This window comes from Phaseolus vulgaris, chromosome 10 (genome assembly GCF_000499845.2).
Source record: "Phaseolus vulgaris cultivar G19833 chromosome 10, P. vulgaris v2.0, whole genome shotgun sequence".
NCBI lineage: Eukaryota > Viridiplantae > Streptophyta > Magnoliopsida > Fabales > Fabaceae > Phaseolus > Phaseolus vulgaris.
In genome coordinates, this window is record NC_023750.2 from 3,411,683 (window position 1) to 3,432,537 (window position 20,855).

Sequence of the window (20,855 nt, forward strand, 5' to 3'; positions counted from 1 at the left end):
ACATTACTTTTAATATTTTGTATAAAAAATTTGGAAGAGTTTTATAAGTCACACTTTCATTATTTTTTTTTGACAAAAAATATATATATTCAAAATAGAAAAATAATAATTTTTATTTTTGTAACTTAGGATATTATCTTTTTATGCCGCATCGATATATTTGAGTGAGTCTTATAAGATTTAAATCTTAATTATATAATTTGATATATGAGCTTTGGAATGAAGATACCTTAAAGTTAAATAAGTAATTAAAATTTTAGCAATATAGGATATGGTTTTTGAAAATGATATTTGGATAAAGTTGGCCAGATTAAAGAAATTATTTTGAAGATTTTGATAATATATAAATAGATTGAAATGAGTACAGTCTTTAAAGTATTTCAATAATAAAAAGATTGAAAGATAAGTTGTAAAGTACGATCGAGTAGTTGATCATTATCAATAATCAAAACTATCTGAAATCCTACTTTATAACTCTTTGTATCATAAATTATCATGACTTGTCAAACCGATGCATTGCATTTGTATTGAGGTTCTTATTTGACTCTAACAAATAAGATAAACAGCTGAAGTGAAGAACAATTTGAGGAGTGAGAAACAAGGCTAAAATAAACATGAATTTCTTAACAATAAGCTATACTGGAAAAGACGAAAAAAGATGAAGTGGAAGCAAGGAAACAATGATTAATTCCATAACTGGATCCTGCTGTTCTCAAAAGAAGATAAATGACTTACCTGAAGTCACATAACATTACAATTTTCTTTATGAATCTAAGGAGACAATTTTCCTTTGGCTTTGATTCACCACATATGGGATAGACAACTGTGTTCTCGACAACCAATCCATGACCAAAACTCAAAAAAATCTCCACCTTGTCTCCATATCCTAAATTTGACGATATACCCTGCCAATCTATATAATTAAATGAAATTACTGTGCCATGGTTGTGTATATGCAATGTGCACTTTGTGTAGTTAACAATTAAGACATTTCTAAGACATTCAGTTGCGTCTATTTCAGGGGTTGATGAATAAACAACACACAAAACCATTCCCTTCAAGTCCCGATCTAAAGGCACAGTGAAAGAAACAGAATGTTCCTCACCCATATGGCCCAACCAATAAGGATCATTGTCAACTGGGAGACAAACATCACATGACTCACTGCTTACTGTTACCTGTACCATATGATAAAAAGCTTAGACATTTTTATAATTTTTGCTATTCAAATTATCTTCTGCAACCATTATTTGTCATAAAAAATTACAAAAATATAATACAATTTGTTGTGTTATATCAGCATCATGTCGTCAGGGATTTAGAATGCATATCTGTGTTCATCTCTTTCAGTTTATATTTCTACAATCGTTAGGAATAAATCATGAAACTAATAAAGCAAGAAAGTCGAAATCAATTTCCCTGTACTTAGATATTCATTAGGATTATTTTGTGTTCTCTTAATTGCTAAAGTCAGGGTGAAGGTGATAAACCAAAGGGAAAGCTAGAGAAGAACCTTAGAGACGTTATGGCTGACAGCATTGAAGAATTCATGGTATGCTCCAACACCAATCAAAGAAGACCTGAAGTGCTGCTTTGAAATTCCTGATTCTGTATTAGTTGCAAAATATTCTACCAAAATATTTTTCAATTGCTTAGACAGTTGAAACTCGGTGTCACATTGCACCAAAACACTTCGAAGATTTGCCAGGCTGCTAAGCAATGGCGTCATATCATCCCAACTATTATCCTCCATATCCATGCAAAACGAATTAATATAAGATATGGAAATCGTTGTTGGGGACATCCAAGACCGAATGATAGAAGGAAAAAGATTACGTGGCAATCTCTCAAATCCACGTAGGGATATATATCCAATGCTTTTTTATCTCACAATTGAAAAGGGAACTTGTTTAACAGCAGTGTTTTCAGCAATTAGAGTTATCAAGGATTTCATTTGCACTGTATCTTTTTCCAATAGGTCAATCATAGAACACCCAGAGAGAATGAGTGTTTTTAAAGATTTCAACATATATACCTCTGCGGGGAGATTGCTCAAACTTGTACAGTCCTTCAAATTTAGCAGTGTAAGATTGGACAGACATCCAATAGATTGGTGTACTTCTTGCAATCCTGGACAATCTTTGAGAATGAGCTGTTCAAGACTTGATAATCCGGAAAAGTTAGGGGTTTCTATTAAATACTTGGAGTGACTAAGATTAAGGACTTTGAGCCACCTCAAAACCTACACCGGGACAGTTTTTTTTACAAGTATCAGAGAAGAAAATCAAAATGAAACAGCAGTAGGTTACTGTTTTTGTTTTAGTTAGCTTTGTGTTTTAATAAAAAATGGCACTTAATAAAAAAACCTGAGGTTCTTTCAAGAGGAGTCGAAGATCATTGTGTTTTATGTCAATCGCTATTGCATCATGCAGATGCAAGCCGTCACGTGGGTATTCTGAATAAGACCGTTGCAAACTGATCCATCTCAGTTTCCTAGAAATGTACTCAGAATTTCCATCGAGTTTCAGCAGTCTTGATGGTTCTCTTCTGGCTGAACGCAGTTTCACAGGCAATTCCCAACGGTCCTGTGATAAAAAGAGCAAAGAATAACAAATGTACTGAAAATGAGAAAGCAAACACTTCCAAGAGAAGTTTTAAAAGGCATATATAAAGAATGTTCTTACTGAGTTATCTGTCAATACATATTCTGCATCATCAAACTGCAGTCTCCTCCTCTCCATCCAAAACTCTTCTTCTGAAATTTCACTAATAATTTCTCTTCCCATTTCTTGTAGCAAAGGATGCATTCCAAGTTTGTCGTTCTTTTTAATTTTTATGAGGCTACTTTCTATCAGAACTCTTATTCCAGTATCAGCATCTACTCCACAGCCATTTAGAATCTTGGTAACATAGGATCTGCCCTTACCAACGAAGAAACAACATATATCAAGGAATAAATCTTTTTCCATTTCATTGCGTAAACCATCGAAGCTTATTTTCAATTTCCGTTGAATGTCGTGCAGGGGAATTTTCTCTAATTTTAACAAAACACTATTCCATTCTTCTTTTGTCCTTTCATATAAACAATTTCCAATGACTTCAAGAGCTAGAGGTAGTCCTCCACAATGACTAACTACACTTTTTGCAAGGTAATTGTATTCTTCTTTTGGTTTTGCTTCTCCAAATGCATGCCAACTAAGAAGCTCGAGAGACTCGTCTTCGTCCATTAGCTTTAACCGAAAAACAGAATCAACTTGAAGAATCCTCGGTAGGTCTACATCTCTTGTTGTAATGATTATTACAGTTCCTCCACTGAACCATTCAACGCATTTCCATACTAGTGATGCATCAAACTCAGGCACATCGTCAAGTACAATAAGCACCCTTTTCCCAGAAAGTCTTTCCCGAATCATTCTTCGCTCCATCTCATTGCTAGGTATTTCAACCTTTGTTTTTAGGACATCTAAAAGAAGTTGTTCATCTAAACGAATATTCGATCTTGTTTCACTAAGATGTGCAATATCTTCAATGAAACTTTTCTCCGTGAATGTAGCACTAAGTTGATTGTAGATTGCTTTGGCAAGGGTGGTTTTACCAGATCCCCCCGCTCCAGTTATCCCTATCGTATAAACTTCGGTGTTATTTTGGATAGTTCCAATCAGATATTGCACGTGAGACTGTAATCCAACTGGGAATTGAGTAGCAGACAAGACTGGTAAATGAAGAACGGTCTTAACAATTTTGTGGACTAGTTCAGCATCACTCCTTCAAGTTCAATACCAATCATGAAAGAAGTCATGTCATGTATTACCAAAATTAAATCAGAATGCTTAAATTATGGTGATTGAGTGAGTGATTTACCTGTAATTGCTCTCATCCCATCCAAATAAATTTGCAGCTTTGGTGAGTGCGCGGCTCCACATGGACATGCCATGCTCCAGTTCTTGTTCTGAGAATGCTTGCTCTGCAGTTGCTTTGAAGGCTTTACCAAAATCACCCATCTGAAGTCGTACATCAGATGGCTGAATTTCGTAATACACGGGCAGAACATGTCTGCAATAAGTTTGGTGCCATTTGATGATTTGTTGAAGTTGATGAAGACACCAAGCAGATTGAGAATAGGCTGTGGTGAAAACAACAATGGCTACACGAGAGAGATTGAGAATAGGTTGTTGGAAGTGAAGTGGGTTGTGTGCATTGGGGTGGTGAAGGAAAGTGGTGAAGCCAACAGCAGAGAGGGCAGAATCGAGATGAGAAACAAATTTTCTTTGGATTTCTTCTCCATTGAAGTTTATGAGCACATCGTACTTCCTTGGGAGTTTGGATGATGAAGAAGCGAATTCCATGGGAGGAATTGATGACGTCATCAACTGTTAGAAAGAAGAGGATCAATAATGCAACACAGAACCTTTCTTACTTCAGCCAGTGATGAAATTAGACAACGCCCACTTTGATTTACTAAAATATATTTTTCACTAATAATTACGAAAGTTTGTAGGTCACACCGGAAAGGTACCCTTTTTTTTTATTTTTTTATGCTTTTCCTTTTTATGTTTTGGGTTTGTTGGGTCTAAGGTTTAGTTAGCTTTAGTTCAGCCCAATAATCCTTTTCTTTCCACACACCATGTATATGATGTAAAAGCTGCAACGTTTTTTTTCAATAACAATACAAAATATTCCTTCTTTTACACGTTTCTCTCACTCAGACAATATTATGTCTCTGATTCATTTCCTTCTTTCTGGAAGTTCCTTATGTTGTTCATGAAGAAAGTCAATATGGTATTAGAGCGGGTCTAACCAGTTTTCTTCTTCCCTTTCATCCCTTTAATTTCTCTTTCTTTGCTTCTTGATTTTCCTTGTTCCTTTCCATGGCTGTGACCCAACAAAATGATCAACAAAACCCTATCAGTGCCTACTATCTTCATCCAGGAGAAAACCCACGTGTGGTTCTTGTTACGCCACAACTTGACGGATCCAATTATCACTCCTGGAGCCGATCTATGAAACAAGCCCTACTTTCAAAGAACAAGTTCAAATTCATTAATGGTGATATCTTGCCAACACGTGATGACAAAAAATACGAAGCCTAGGAAAGATGCAACGTCATGGTCGTTTCATGGATCACCGCACGCTGACTACTCAAATAGCGCAAAGAATCGTGTATATTGACAATGCAAAGGAGTTGTGGGAAGACCTTAAAGAATGATTCTCAAAAAGCTATCACTTTTACGCCTCTGATCTCTTACAAGAAATCAATTCTATCAAACAAGGAGAGCGGAACATCACAAATTACTTCACAAACTCAAAGATTTTGTGGGAGGAATTGGATTCTTTGCGACCATTACCAGCCTATATTTGCAAAGTAAAATGCAGTTGTAATGTGATGAAGACGATGGCGAGTTACAGAGATTGCGAACGGGTTATGTATTTCTTTAAAGGATTGGGAGAAAATTATAACACTCTCAAAACGCAAGTCTTACTCATGAAACCTCTACCAAATATCAATCGCGTCTTCTCCCTTGTTCTGCAGCAAGAAAGGCATCTGAATGAGAATATAGGCATAGATACAAAGATCTTGCTCAATAGCGTCAATCATCAGAGCCAAAGAACGAACAACAAGGTTAATCATGGATGGCGCAACCAAGGAAGAGCAAGAGGAAAGAACTATGGGAAGCAATGCTCTTTCTGTAACAAGATGAACCATACCGCTGATGAATGCTATTCGAAACACGGTCTTCCACCATGGATGAAGCAGAGAACGAACTACACTGCAAATGTTGTTGAAAGAAACGAGGATTGTAATGGTGAGAATGAAGAGTTTTCACAGGCTAAGATTCACAATGAGAAAATCTTTGAAGTCCTCAATCCTGAGCAACTGCAACAGCTCATTAACATGATACAAAATTCAAAAGGCAAAGAACATACCATAATCAATGCCATGGGTGAAACTTCAAAACAAAATCCAAGTAAAGAGGGTAAGTCTTTCTGGATTCTTGACACGGGTGCTACTGATCACGTAGCTTGCTCTATTTCCCTATTCATAAGCTATCACAAAATAAAATCAGTAAGGGTCAAGCTACCTAACAATCAGTATATGTATGCTACTCATGCTGGAACTATTTTTCTAACCAAAAACATTACTCTGCATAATGTTCTGTTTATTCCATATTTTACCCTAAATATCATATATGGTCAACGCCTTATATCTTCTTTAAATTGTCAACTTGCTTTTACTCACAATATTTGTCAAATTCAGGAGAAAAATTCCTTTAAGATGATTGGTCAAGCTGAGATTCAAAATGGGCTCTATCATTTGTATGCTGATGAAGAAAACAACTTTGTGTACACTTTACATGTTGATTCTTTTGATACTGTGAATAATCTGGATGGTTGGCATTGTAGGATGGGTCATCCCTCAAATAGAATATTAGATTGTTTAGCTAAGCAATATTTTGATATACATTACAATGATAAGAATGTTTGTGCTCCCTGTCATCTTGCAAAACAACATAAATTGCCTTTTCCTCTTAGTAAAACAAATAGTCAAAATGTTTTTGATCTCATTCACATAGACATATGGAGACCTCTAGGTACTCCTTCTTTGCATGGTCATAAATATTTTTTAACCATTGTGGATGATTTTAGCAGGCATACATGGGTTCATCTGATGAAAAATAAAAGCGAAACTAGAGAGCTTTAACAAAGTTTTGTTGTTTATGTTAAAAATCAATTCAGCAAGAATGTAAAAATAATTAGAACTGGCAACCGTAAAGAGTTCTATTGGAAAGATTTTTATGAAAGGCAAGGCATAATTCATCAAACCTCTTGTAATGAAACCCCTCAACAAAACTCCATTGTTGAGAGGAAACACCAACATATTCTTAATATCACTCGATGCCTTATTTTTCAGTCCAGATTACCCAAAGTCTTTTGGTGTTATGTTGTTTTGCATTCTGTTTTTATGATTAATCGTCTTCTTTCCCCTGTTATTCATAACAAATCTCCTTATGAACTCTTATATAATATTGCACCTTGATGTGATTCCAATAGCCATATAGAGAATGATTCTTGACATTCTTAGGAATCAACTTGAGTTGGACAATAGTTAGGCACTTTTTCTTAGAATTGGATCAATGTTCTAAGTTAAGAACTCACCAAAACTAGCACCAAATCCAAACTCATATGGAATTTCTGATATTAAAGTCTTTGTTTGTCATTGCTTTGCATCTACTCTTGAACAAAATAGACATAAGCTTGACCCTAGGGCACGTAAGTGTATTTTTCTTGGTTTTAAAAAAGGTACAAAGGGTTATGTTGTTATGGATATTCAAACTAGAGAAGTTTTTATATCTAGGAATGTTATTTTCTATGAATCCTTTTTTGGCAAGTTTCATAATAGAATTGATCAAGCTGTCACACAAAAAGACGATGACTTCACAAGAATTACATATGATGATGCTCATGTGCAAAGGGAGATAGAAAACCAAACTGCACAAAGAGAAGACATGATGCATGGTGATCTCTCTATACAAAATGAAGCTGGAAATTCCATAGAACAAGAACAATTGAGGCGGTCCACCAGAACCAGGAGAACACCAACATTTCTTGAAGACTATCATCATCAGCTTATGATATCACCATGTGAAGAAAAATTGAAAGAAAAGGTACGTTATCCTCTTGATTCGGTTATGTCCTATAAAAGTTTATCTGAAAAACAACTAAAGTATACTTTGTCTATCTCCTCTAAAACTAAGCCAAAATGTTATGAGGAGGAAAAATGCTACCCTGAATGGATGGAAGCTATGAGAGCTGAAATAGAGGCACTGGAAGTAAATAAAACCTGGCATATAGTAGATCTTCCTCACAACAAGATTCCCATTGGCTGCAAATGGGTGTATAAAGTCAAACATAAGGCAGATGGTAAAATTGAACGATACAAAGCAAGAGTTGTAGCAAAAGGCTACACACAACGTGAAGGCATTAACTACATGGACACCTACTCACCTGTAGCAAGACTCACAACTATACGCACCATCTTGGTTGTAGCTGCTGTTATGGATTGGCACTTGGAACAGCTGGATGTGAACAATGCTTTCTTGCATGGAGATCTACAAGAAGAAGTTTACATGAGCTTGCCTCCTGGTATCACCACAGTGAAAAGTAATCAGGTTTGCAAGTTAATCAAAGCTTTGTATGGTCTGAAACAGGTCAGCAAACAATGGTATGATAAGTTAAGTTCCTTTCTTTACAACATCAACTTTGTTCAATCCAGAGCTGATAATTCCCTTTTCATCAGAAAATGTGAAACTTCTTTTATTGCTTTACTTATATATGTGAATGATATATTGATTGCTGGAAATGATATAGAAGATATAGATATTGTAAAAAAAACTCTTTAAATTCTGCTTTCAAAATAAAAGACTTGGGGCATCTCAACTTTTTCTTGGGTCTGGAAATTGCTAGAACACATAAGGGTATACATATATGCCAAAGAAAGTATGCTCTCGATATTTTGACTGATGTAGGTATGCTTGGTGTTAAACCTGCAAACACTACTATGACACAGAAGAACGACAAGCTTTTTTATCAAAGTTTGCCAGTACACAACATAACTCTATACCGAAGAATCATTAGAAGGTTATTATATCTTGTGAACACCAGACCAGATATTAGCTTCTCTGTTCAATTCCTCAGTCAGTTTGTCCAGGTTCCATCAAAGCTTCATTACCAAGTTGTTTAGAGAATTTTGAGATACATCAAGTCCTATCCATCACAGGGTATATTCTTTCCTAAAAGTACTGACACTCAACTTAAAGCTTTTAGTGACTCAGACTGGGCTACTTGTATCACCACACGCCGCTCAACCACTGGTTTTTGCATCTTCCTTGGAGACTCCTTGATATCTTGGAAAACCAAGAAGAAAAGTACCGTTTCTAGATCATCCTCCGAAGTTGAATACCGTGCTCTAGCCACCACATGTTGTGAAATACAATGTCTTGTATACCTTCTCGAAGATCTCTGCATCAAAGTCAACAATGCTGCAAGCCTCTTTTGTGACAGCCAGTCGGCAAGGCATATAGCTCACAACAACGGATTTCATGAGAGAACCAAGCATCTGGATATTGACTGCCATGTAGTAAGAGAGAAATTACAGCATGGGCTTTTTCATCTTCTTCCCATAAGCTCTGAAGAACAACTAGCAGACATTCTTACAAAGTCTCTCAACTATGCAGTTTTCCATAAACTTGTTACCAAGCTTGGTGTTCTGAATATACATCCACCAGCTTGAGGGGGGTTTTGATGTTTTGGGTTTGTTGGGCCTAAGGTTTAGTTAGCTTTAGTTTAGTCCAATAATCCTTTTCTTTTCACACACCATGTCAATATATGATGTAAAAGTTGCAACGTTCTTTTTCAATAACAATACAAAATATTCCTTCTTTAACACGTGTCTCTCACTCACATAATGTTATGCCTCTGATTCATCTCATTCTTTCTGGAAATTCCTTATGTTGTTCATGAAGAAAGTCAATATTTCTTTCTACTGTTCTTAAATGTTACTTTATCTGGTTTGATGCGTTAAGTACTTATTTATTACATTTTAATCATTTGAAAAATCCGTTTCCATTTCTTTTGTTTCATGGCTATTGCACTCATTCCTTGTAGGCTCTGCCTCATCTTTTTCACATTATTCGTACATGTCTTTGTTCATGTTGGGATATAATAAAGTTGTGCATTATTGAGTTAGGTCATATCAACGTCTCTTAGGCAATTTGGCAAGAACCTTTCAACAAAAAATATTATGAAATACTCAAAGACTATGAAGTTGACCTAGATCGTTTGCTTGGGATGAAGGAAAACGATATCAAAGCATTCATTAGTATGCACCAAGAGGAAGTTAGTCTAGCAAAAACTCAGTATATTTTTCATCAATTAAGTTATCAACAACTGTGAGTCCATATTTGAGAACTGTGAGAATTAAAGATATCTTCAAGTAGGTAGAAATCTGATAGAGATAAAGGAAAAATACCTTTAGGTTTCTCTATGGGTAAACATGATTTTCTAAGAGTTACACAACTCATTAGTAGGGAGAGCAATCATATCTAAGAGTCTAACTCTAAAATTGATGGGACCTTGTAAGATCCTCAAGCTTGTTGCATATGAACTTGTCTTACATTCTCCTTAACCAACATTCACAATATATTATGTGTATCGTAACTAAGTAAATAAATATACTCGATCATAGTCATATCCTAGTGTTTGATTTAGTTAAATAAAATGTCTTTTGGGAGGAGCTCAATTAGAATTTTGTGTTCTCAAACAAAGTAACTTTGCATTAAAAACATCAATATAATGAAAGTGTTGCAAAATCTCATATGTTGTGATTCCATTTGAGGAATAAAATAGAAGATAAGAGAATCATGTCAAAATTTTTTTGGTAAGCTAATTTTTTAGGATGAAATTTTTATTGGGGATAATTGTGACAATGTAGCAGCCCACCCCCCTAATATCTCTATTTCTATCTCTCACTCTTTCCCTTATCTCTACCTCTCCCTTATCTCTTCATGTCTCATCTATTTTAAAATCTGATCACATCATGTAGTAGTTGAGGTGTAAGAGTACATTTTTATCGGATCAGATTTTCAAACAAAGTGAGATCATTTTTTCTCTAAAGATCCCTTATTCTCTTATTGTCCTTATGATTTAGCCATCAATCTCGATGGGGACAGTTGAGAAAAGTGTTCCTCTCAACTTGTTTTACCTTACACTGAAATTTGGTGTTGTTTGAATTGTTAGAATGTATGGCTTTTAACTAGAGGGGGGTGAATGATTTAAAGAGGGTTTTCACAAACTTTTAAGCCAAGAATGAAATTACTTCGAGAAACAAATGATAAGGAATCCAGTTTGCCAAAATACAAAGCAAAAAACAACAGCACCAGAAAAACAATCGGTTGTTTCGCAGAAACAATCGGTTGTTTATACCAGTTTGCAAATATTAAAACTGAATTTAAAGAGATTAAGGATAGAGAGAATGCACACAGAGGTTTATACTGGTTCACTCTAAACCCAAAGCTACATCCAGTCTTCTCAGAAACCACTGAGGAATTCCACTAAGCAATCAAACCTAGATCACTTACACCACAACCAAAGAAGTGACCTTGATCCCCTCAAGACACATACTTCTCTTGGTCAACACACCAACACTAAGAATGTTGATCTTGATCCCATCAAGAACACACAACACTTCTTAGCAAACACACAAGGTTTCTTTCAACAGATACAAGGATTACACTTGTTACAAAATGAATCTGAAATCAATACAAGAGAAAATCCTATCTCACACTCTTTGATCAAACTCAATCTCTAAGCAATCTCAACTTTTTCAAAATCAGTAAGTTGTTAAAAAACCCAAATCTGTTTTTCTATTTGTAAAACAAAGTTGTTTGTTTGTTATCAAATCTTAACAAATTATTAATTGCATTTAAAGATTGGTCAAAGCATTAAAAACTGGAGCAAACAGTTGGAAAAACATTTAATGCTCAACCAAAGCACAAACCATTTTTTTGTTATGGTGCCAAAACAAACAATCGGTTGTTTCCTCGAATCAATCGGTTGTTTTGGTTTTGACAACTCAACCATTTGAAAACAGTTTTCAACATTTTCTAAAAACACCTAACTATAAAAAAATCGGTTGTTTCAACAAAACAACAGGTTGTTTTTCACTTAGCTTGAAAAACACTTTTCCTTTAAAAGGATTGAGAATGATTATGCTTTGGATTCAATTAAAAGTGGATTGCATATTAAATCTACCCCAGATCCTATCTAAAAGACAACACAACAACAACAAGCACAACCAGCCTTCATCATCCTTCAAAGGGTTTGGATTCTTCAAAGCTTGAACACCACTTGGTTCAACATGGATAACTTGCTTTAGGTCCTTGGATTCTTGAGTGGTTTTCCTACTGGAGCTTAAATTTCCATTTGAATAAAGAATTTCAAGCAAGGGAAACTAACTTTAGCTTTTTAATACTATCCTGGGCTAGAAGATTTGGATGTTGTGAATTGTTTATGAATGATATGGAGTGTTGATTGATGAAGGATTGGATTTAAGTGTGTTAGTTTACTTAAGTTGTTATATTTTACCTTATGAGACAAATTTTTGCTCAAGCAAAATATGACTGAAAATTTACCCTGCTTTCATGTTCATTTTCTCTCAAGCGAGACAATTTTTGTTTAGCCAAGACTGAAAAGCATATGTTCATCAGAAAAAACTTAAACAAAGATTTGAGCATCTATTGTGTGTTTTAGAAAGAAGAAGAAGAGAGGAAATTTGATGGCTCCCTAGAGTGTAAGTTGCAGCGATTGGAGAAGAAGAAGAAGGAATAGCAAGCAACAAGTTAAAAAGAAACTCTGTTTTATTTTTGTTATTGTATATCACACTTATAATAAAAAGATGTTTCCTTTTTTATAGGGTTTTACAAAAACTAAAATAAAAACTATATATGTGTGGATATGTGTATTACTTTCTCAATATCCTCCCCTCAAGTTGGATGATGTATATTCATCATACCAAGCTTGTTCACAAAATTTTTGAAAGGGAACCCATTGTAGGGTTTTCATAAACATGTCCGCTAGTTGATCAGAAGATTGAATATGTAGAATATGTAGGAATTTGTCCTGTATTATACAGGAAAGATTTTGAATTGTTGAAAAGTTGTCTGAGGTGTGGGTTATCACGTTATAAGTTGAAACACAAAGATGACGATACTATTGAAGAGATAGAAAATCATGGACCCCTAATGAAGGTTATGTGGTATCTTCCTATCATTCCAAGGATGAAGCGTTTGTTTGAAAACCCAAACGATCTTAAGAATCTTAGATGGCATACAGATGAGAGAAAATGTGATGGCATGTACTGACATTCAACTGATTCTATTCAGTGGAAGAAATTTGATGATGAGTTCCAGAGTTTGGTAAAGAATCAAGAAATATCCGACTTGGTTTAGCTACAAACGGAATGAATCTGTTTGGTAATATGATTACAAATCACAGTTCATGGCCTGTTTTACTAGTTATTTACAACTTACCTTTTGGATTGTGCATGAAGCGAAAATACATGATGTTGTCTATGATGATATCCGGTCCGAAACAGTCAGGGAATGACATAGATGTTTATCTAAGTCCTCTAATTGAAGATTTGAAGTTAATGTGGGATCAAGGTGTTCAAGTATTTGACGGATTTGCTAATGAAAATTTCAAGCTGCATGCCATGTTATTTTGCACCATCAATGACTTTTCGGCATCTGGTAACTTATCTGGTTATAGTATTAAGGGTCATAAAGCATGTCCAATATGCAAAGAAGACACTGCTTCTCAACAATTGAAACATGGAAGGAAGACAATATATCTTCGGCATCAGAGATTTCTTAGAAGTCATCATCCTTACCGAAGGTTGAAAAAAGCCTTTAATGGACACCAAGAGACTAGAGGTCCATCAACTCCATTAACTGGTGTTGAGGTTTACGAAAAGGTAAATAACATAGACCACACCTTCGGTAAGTAAAAAAAATTCATTTGTGACAAACACTTGGAAGAAAAAATCAATTTTCTTTGATCTTCCGTATTGGTCGAGGTTAGAAGTCAGACATTTGTATAGATGTAATGCATGTTGAGAAGAATGTGTGTGATAACTTAATTGGTACACTTCTTAAAATTAACAGGAAGACGAATGATGGTATAAATGCTCGTTTAGATTTGATTGAGATGAACATATGAGGCGAGTTGGCTGATAAGTGCCTAATTTCAGTAATATTTCATATTAAAATATAGGCACTTATAAGGATTTATTGCTAATTTACATCTAAAATAATCCTTAATTTATGAATTTATACCTTTTTATATATTTTTATGAGTTTTATTTGAATAAGAGCATTTTATTCTCAAATTTGGTGTTAATTGCAGATTTCTAGGGAGGATTGAAGATTTGGATGAAAGGAGAATAATTTGAGCTAAAAAGAGAAAGTTGGAAGGTACCAGAATGGAAAAAGATACAAAGAAAGATTGGGCCCTTTTTATGTTTTATCATTTAGCCCATTAGCGTGACATAGCAAGCCACCTAACCCTAGAAAATTAAGATAAATAGGGGGCTAGAGGTTCAACCCTAGGGTGCCAGATTGAGAGGAAAACACCATAGAGTGAATTGTAACCCAATTAGGAGAATGGAAGGTGCTAGAAGTATGCGTGGCTAATTCTATCCTTTGGGATTGGGAATAATCTGCTCAAACTCTTATGTATTGAGGTGATATTTTATATATTAATATTCAGTTCTTGATTGATTATTGGTATTGTTGTTTTACTTTTAACTTTCTGTGACAAATTGAGAATCTTAAATCTAACCGAGAGGTATTTTTAGGATTCGGACCTAAACATCAATACTTAGCATATTTGAGTGCTAAAGATAGACTTGAAATGTTAATTGCTATTAACGTCTGATTGTGATTTCTAAGTTGTTTTTATAAGTATGCGAGAGATCGATATTTAGGAAACATTCTTAAGAATTTTATATGCGAGAGATCGATATAAATGAATTTTCTACGGGCATCAATTTCAATCAAAGAATTTAATATTAACAAGCTAATCAAAATACATGAGAATGAGAGAGATGAAACCTAATCCCTATTTTTCCAATTGAAGCAACTAATTCTTTGTTTGTTTTCTTATTGATCCGTGCCAATATAATCACTTCAAACTCTTTTTATTGTTCTGATGTTATATTTAGCGAATATTGTACTCGATAATTCAGTGTTCCTTGTGGGATCGATATCCGTCCTTCAGGACAATTATTACTTCTGACAAACGTGGTGCACTTGTTGTAAAAAGTCATCATTGACACCGATACAAATGGTTAAGCGTACATATTTGCCCCCAGCCTGTTACACCATGTCAAAAGTTGAAAAAGTAAGTTTTTGTCAATGTCTAAAGGGTGTGAAAGTGCCACAAGGACATTCCTCAAATGTGAAGAGCCTAGTGTCAATGCAAGATTTGAAGTTAATTGGGTTGAAATCTCATGATTTCCACATCTTGATGCAACAGTTGTTGCCGGTAGCTATTCGTGGGATCTTACCAAAAAATGTTAGACATACCATAACTCGTTTGTGTTCATTTTTCTCTTCTATATATTGTAAAGTCATTGATCCATTAAAATTAGATGAACTTGAAGAGGAAATTGTTGTTATCTTATGTGAATTGGAGATGTTTTTTTCTCCATCTCTTTTTGACATCATGGTTCATCTAGTTATGCATATGGTTAGAGAAGTTAGATTGTGTGAACTAGTGTACTTAAGATGGATGTATCATGTTGAGCGATATATGAAAATTTTGAAAGGTTATGTGAAAAATCATTATCGTCCAGAAGCTTCAATGATTGAAAGGTACATAGCCGATGAAAGTATTGAATTTTGTTCTGAGTACATGTCAAAAGCAAATCCAATAGGTCTTCCAGCTAATTAATGAGTAAGTTTAATTATATGTCTTCAATTATTACTATTTCATGTTTTAAACATTTACTCACTCTTTTCATGGAGTTATTTGTCTTATCAATGGTTGATAAGATTGCTGTGTGGTTTTGTTCCCTACACAAGAAGTCATCCACAAGTCTTAAGAATATCATTGATAGGTAAGTACACTATAAACTTAACTCCGTATGTTACTAATTAACCATTTACTAATGAGCTTTTTTGTATTAACCAGTTCACGACGTGGATATAACATCCTAAAAGGTCGATCCAATTCAAATTTTCAAAATTTGACCTGGATAAGACTAAAGGTTTGTAATTTTTTTCCTTTCTCTTTTCATTGTTTATCAATACTAACTTTTACTTTTTATTGAATTATAGTGTAATAAACAACCAGGAAGCTGAGTGTGGTTATTACATTATGCAATGGATGATTACAATTGTAAGACTAGGCCTTAAAAGTGATTGACATGAGGTAACATGATGTTAAATTATTTTTATAATTGTTGAACATAGTATCTTAAAACTAATTTACTTCACATTCCATTTTGAAATGCAGTTCTTCATGGATGAGAACTCAATGTCTTCGGAAGCCATATCATATGTGAGACATTTTTTGTCCACATATTTCCTAAATTTTGTTAGTCGATGAATAGTGTAGGAATTAGATAGATAGATAAAGATATATTATTAGTGATTGTAATACATTTTTATCAATATATAAAAATTGATTATTTGAATTTCTATATTTGTCTGGTTGGGCTATAATTGAACAAGTTAATTTATATGGGGAATTGGCACTAAACAGGTAGCACACAAAAAAATACCTATTTACAAATGCAGTTATTTACCATAGCCGCACTTATAAATTCAACGCAAGATTTATAAGTGCGACTATTACCATAGTCGAATTCATAAATGAGATTTACAAATGTGACAATGGTAAATAGCCGTATTTGTAAATCTCATTTATAAATCCCATATTTTATTATTTTTTACCTTCTCTCAGAAGCACCTACCACTACAAAAAAAACCAGTATTATCTACGGATTTTTACCCACGGATCTGAGTCCGTGGGTAAATTCAGATCGACTAGGAATTAGAGTTTTTCATAGTATATAAGTAGGTGCAAACCTCACCTCATTGAGCCGGTTTTATAGAATTGAGCTAGGCTTAAAGTTCACTTCGTAACACATTCCAACACATTACTTCAACATTTTCACATCTCTAACATTTTGTAAGTTAAAAAAAAAATCTTTGAGGCCATAGGTGTTTCAGGTGTATTATTCAATGCAATGTATCTCGAGTCATTCATCATAGTCACAAAATACATCATGCTCCCACTTAGCTATGTTAATTAAATAACTTGAAAGTTTAATTCCTCCGCCTGATTTTTTTATCAATAAACAAGTGAATTTTTCAAATTTGTGTCATTAGTTTATCTATCTATTGTTACAAATTAATAATATCACGTTTAGGAAATATCAAATTAATTGTAATTTCTTTTTAAAAAATGTTTTGAATTTTAAATACATAAAATATTAACGGGATGTAAACATGATATCTAATTGTTATATGATTGTTCATAACTATATAAAAATGCTAAACCTTTTCATTAAGAGAAATTATATGCATAAAAAAATTGAAAACACGTAAGATAAAAAGGGTGAGAGGGTTACCATTGAAAGAGAAAAGTTTTCCAATTGATCCTTGGAATCCTATGGAATTTTTATGGTTCTCCATTTGTTTCTACATTTATGGATCTAATGTAAAATCTTACGTTTCATAAGGTTTGATTCTACTTGTGCCTTGTACTCATATCTCGAAAATGACTTCTTCAATGATGAACCCATGAACTCATCACATTTTTGAAAAATGTCCACAAAATTAGGCAGTCTTTTAGATAAACTTGACTTAGAGTAATGAATAATATGACATCCTTTGACTCATGATGTAAATCTTCTTCTTCAGCTTATGTTGTAATTGGCCAAATAAGTATTTTAGCCCATTACATTGCTTTATTTCCATAAATTCAAGTTTTGGAACATTTTAAGCAGTAGTCACTGGGACATTTAGAGATACTAAGAGTCTTTAAATTTGGAAAGGTTGAAGTAAAATTCTTGTTATGATTATGTGCATCAACTATCTCTTCTCTTGAATCATTTTTCCTTTTATTTTCACCTTGTACTATACTTTTAAGTTGTTCGCAATCCTTCGTATGCAGGTTCTCTAACAATAGTAGACGTTGTGTGGTCGACAACTCAAACAGAGATGTCAACATTGGACAATCTTGTATAATTAAGTTCTTAAGATTGTAGAGGGATATATCTTGGCAGGACATCCTTCCAGAGCATGTTCTGGTCGACTTCAAACACATCATCCTATGAATTTTTCAATATGGAGATCCTCTCACGAGCAATGACTCCAAGATAGTTGCTAAAAGTTTCAAAATTAGGACCAGAAGTCACTCTAGTGTTGACGTCAATGTTGAGTGGTGTCTTCTCACCACTAGCACGTCTCAATAAGAGATGCCCAGTCTAGTAAGTTCTCTAGTGGATCTTCCAAAAGGGGGTAAAAGAAATTGGAGTCTGATCGTCAGTCATATCTGTGTTAAAAAATTAGGTAACAACATTAGTTAAATTGCATAAAAAGAAAATCATATAAAACATAAAATTCTTAATTCGTATTATCAAAAATATTTCTAAATTCATACATAGTGGGTTGAATGTTCATATGTAAATTTCCTTACGAGTTGTACATCATCAACTACATCGTCATCTTTATTCATTATCATCGATGTGAATGAACAAGGGTCACCATTACCAAAATCATCAATAGTCTCCCCTTGTTTTTTCCCATGTAAAACGACATACCAATGTTCTAACGTACTTCCATATCCTTGCGCTTCTGCAAAAGACTCAGCTCCAACATCACGAATCATGTCCTTCAATCGATCATGTACTGCATCATCCATGGTGGTGATAAAAAAAACGCACGCGGAAGCAACACACACAATCACGAATCAACTGCAGAAAAATAAATGACACAAAATTTAACGTGGTTTGGTTGCCAACTGCAAGCTACATCCACACAGGCAACTATTAGGTTTTATTTCTTTCCTTTTGTGTACAAAATTACAAGCACAATGATCTCTTTAAATAGAGATAATAAAGGGGACACAATGATTAAACTCACTCACTAAACATGGTGTCTAGTCAGCCCAACTCATTTGGTCCTGGCTTCATACCCAACAGGTGGACTGAACATACTCTTCAGATACGGAAACACTTGGGAAATTTAATAATTCACCTTACCATGTGCATGTTGTATAAGATCGTAGAAACCCATCACATAGAAGGTGCTCTCTGATTTTTGTTAACATCCAATCTCCTTCCATTCAAAAAATTAACGCACGGACACCTTAGTTATACTCCATCATGACCACAACGGTTGGCGTTACGTTGCGTAAGTTGTATAAATTCTTATCCTCCTCTTTCGTACTCGTCACTTATCCGAATGGAGTTAATCCAATCTCGGTCCATTATGTTCTATAATGGTGATTGAGGTGTTCATTAATGCGTGTGAAATCTCACGTTTTTATTATAGGTATATGTACCTATCCCATTTGAGAAGATTCATTTTTATTATAATTTAATTGTACATAACTTTAATAAACATTCCTTATATTTAACGAAATTTCGAAGCATTTCGCATTGGTCTTCAGGTGACATGAAATGAAAGTGGTGACATGAAATCTCTACAATCAAATATGCACCCAAAGAACAACACGAAATGCTATGGACCAACATTATGTAAAATATATGACATGTCAATTACAAGTTATTTACTACTAAACTAATAAAACATTATTAATAAAATGTTCTTCTCAAACTGTCCACGTGGACAATTCAAGACTAAATACAATTACTGTCACTACAACCTCCTCTACTTTTTATAAAATGTTTTTTAAAAAAATTACAATTGGAGGACTAGTAGACAAATACATGTATTAAATCTCAAACGGGAAACTAAGAGTCTCTCATACAGGAAACAATTGTTGAGGGTCGAACATCCCTAGACTCAATACTAACACGTATCCAAGAATTATAAATATACATGCATTAAAAATTTTAATCATACATACAATTACAGTGTAACAAATTAATAATTTCATTCTAACCTAACAATTAACATAATATAAATATAAATTAATAATAAATACAAAATATAATAAATACAAAATATATAAATTAATAATACTTAAAAAAATATTTAAAAAAAATTAAAAACAACAACTAATCTTGCGTGCATGAAGGACAAAACCGATGGTTAGGGGTGGACAAAAAAAATCCAATTGAATCCAACTGTTTCATTTTTAGACTGCTCCAATCCAATTAAAATTCATTTATTTAAATCTGGATTTTATTTTGATCCATATTTTATGGATTTTCCATATCAGATTTTTATTTTAGTTAAACAGATTTTTAAAATTAAAAAATCCAGATTTCGGTTTTACTTATTGGTCAAATATTCCAAATAATTGAATCAGCGTTAACCTATATATGATCATATGATCATGCCATGGATGAACAAATTCTTTATCAATCAACCAGTTTTCAGTATTCACGTTGATGTAATTTTTTTGGTTATAAGATATGTTCTTCTCACTTCACAAAGCATTCCACAACAAATATTTTATATTCTTTTAAATTGGAATAATTATATTAACTGAGAGTGTTTTTAATAAAATATTTTAAAGTTTTCTCAAGAAAAATATTTTTAGATATTTTGAAATTTGTATATCTTCCAATCCATCTTCTTCACATTTATTTCTGAATTTAGTTTTAAAATATAAAAATATGAATTCTTATCTATTGCTCAAAATACAAAACAATATTTAAACTTAGAATAATTTTTACATAATTCTTAAAAAATAATTATTTTCACTTTAATGATAAAAAGATCTTCTTTAATTTACGAATTTCAATCATCCTTTTTTTCAACTTTGACAGTATTTTCCTAATGTGCTTTAAAATGAACTTAGTTGAATCAGTATCTTATAAAACATAATTAAGGTGATTAGATTTGGGCTTGTGTAAATGTTGTGGGTGTGTAAAAAGTCTGGTTATTAAATAAATGAGTTTAAGTGAAAGATGAATGAAAAATGTCTTTTAGAAAATAAAATTAAAAGTTTATAGAAGAATTATTTTATAAAAACATGGATAATAGGAAAGCAGAGATTATTGATCTAAACTCTTATTTCTCTAAGACACTTATGATTTTAACGTTTAGCAATGATAGACATTTTTTTCATGTGGAGAGAGAGGTTGATTTCATAAATTC

The 20,855-nt window shown here is 33.5% G+C and overlaps 2 protein-coding genes across 3 annotated transcripts; one reads left to right on the top strand and one right to left on the bottom strand.

Annotated features, from left to right (window-relative positions):
• Positions 1-591: 591 nt before the first annotated feature.
• Positions 592-4,446, bottom strand: LOC137818617 (disease resistance protein RPV1-like). 2 transcript variants are annotated; one of them, XR_011082107.1, is made up of 5 exons: positions 3,862-4,446; positions 2,685-3,765; positions 2,367-2,585; positions 1,514-2,242; positions 592-1,178 (listed from the first exon to the last, which is right to left on the bottom strand). XR_011082107.1 is itself a non-coding variant. In XM_068622143.1 (4 exons), exons 1-4 carry the CDS (start codon positions 4,365-4,367, stop codon positions 732-734), a joined length of 2,253 nt encoding a protein of 750 aa, XP_068478244.1. In that variant the 5' UTR covers positions 4,368-4,446; the 3' UTR covers positions 592-731. The 2 variants fall into 2 exon arrangements, 1 of the variants encoding a protein (XP_068478244.1); XM_068622143.1 differs by lacking the exon at positions 1,514-2,242.
• Positions 4,447-5,392: 946 nt separating this feature from the next.
• Positions 5,393-9,289, top strand: LOC137819147 (uncharacterized). The gene is made up of 3 exons (XM_068622911.1): positions 5,393-6,478; positions 7,389-8,381; positions 8,777-9,289. Exons 1-3 carry the CDS (start codon positions 5,393-5,395, stop codon positions 9,287-9,289), a joined length of 2,592 nt encoding a protein of 863 aa, XP_068479012.1.
• The last annotated feature ends 11,566 nt before the right edge of the window (positions 9,290-20,855 follow it).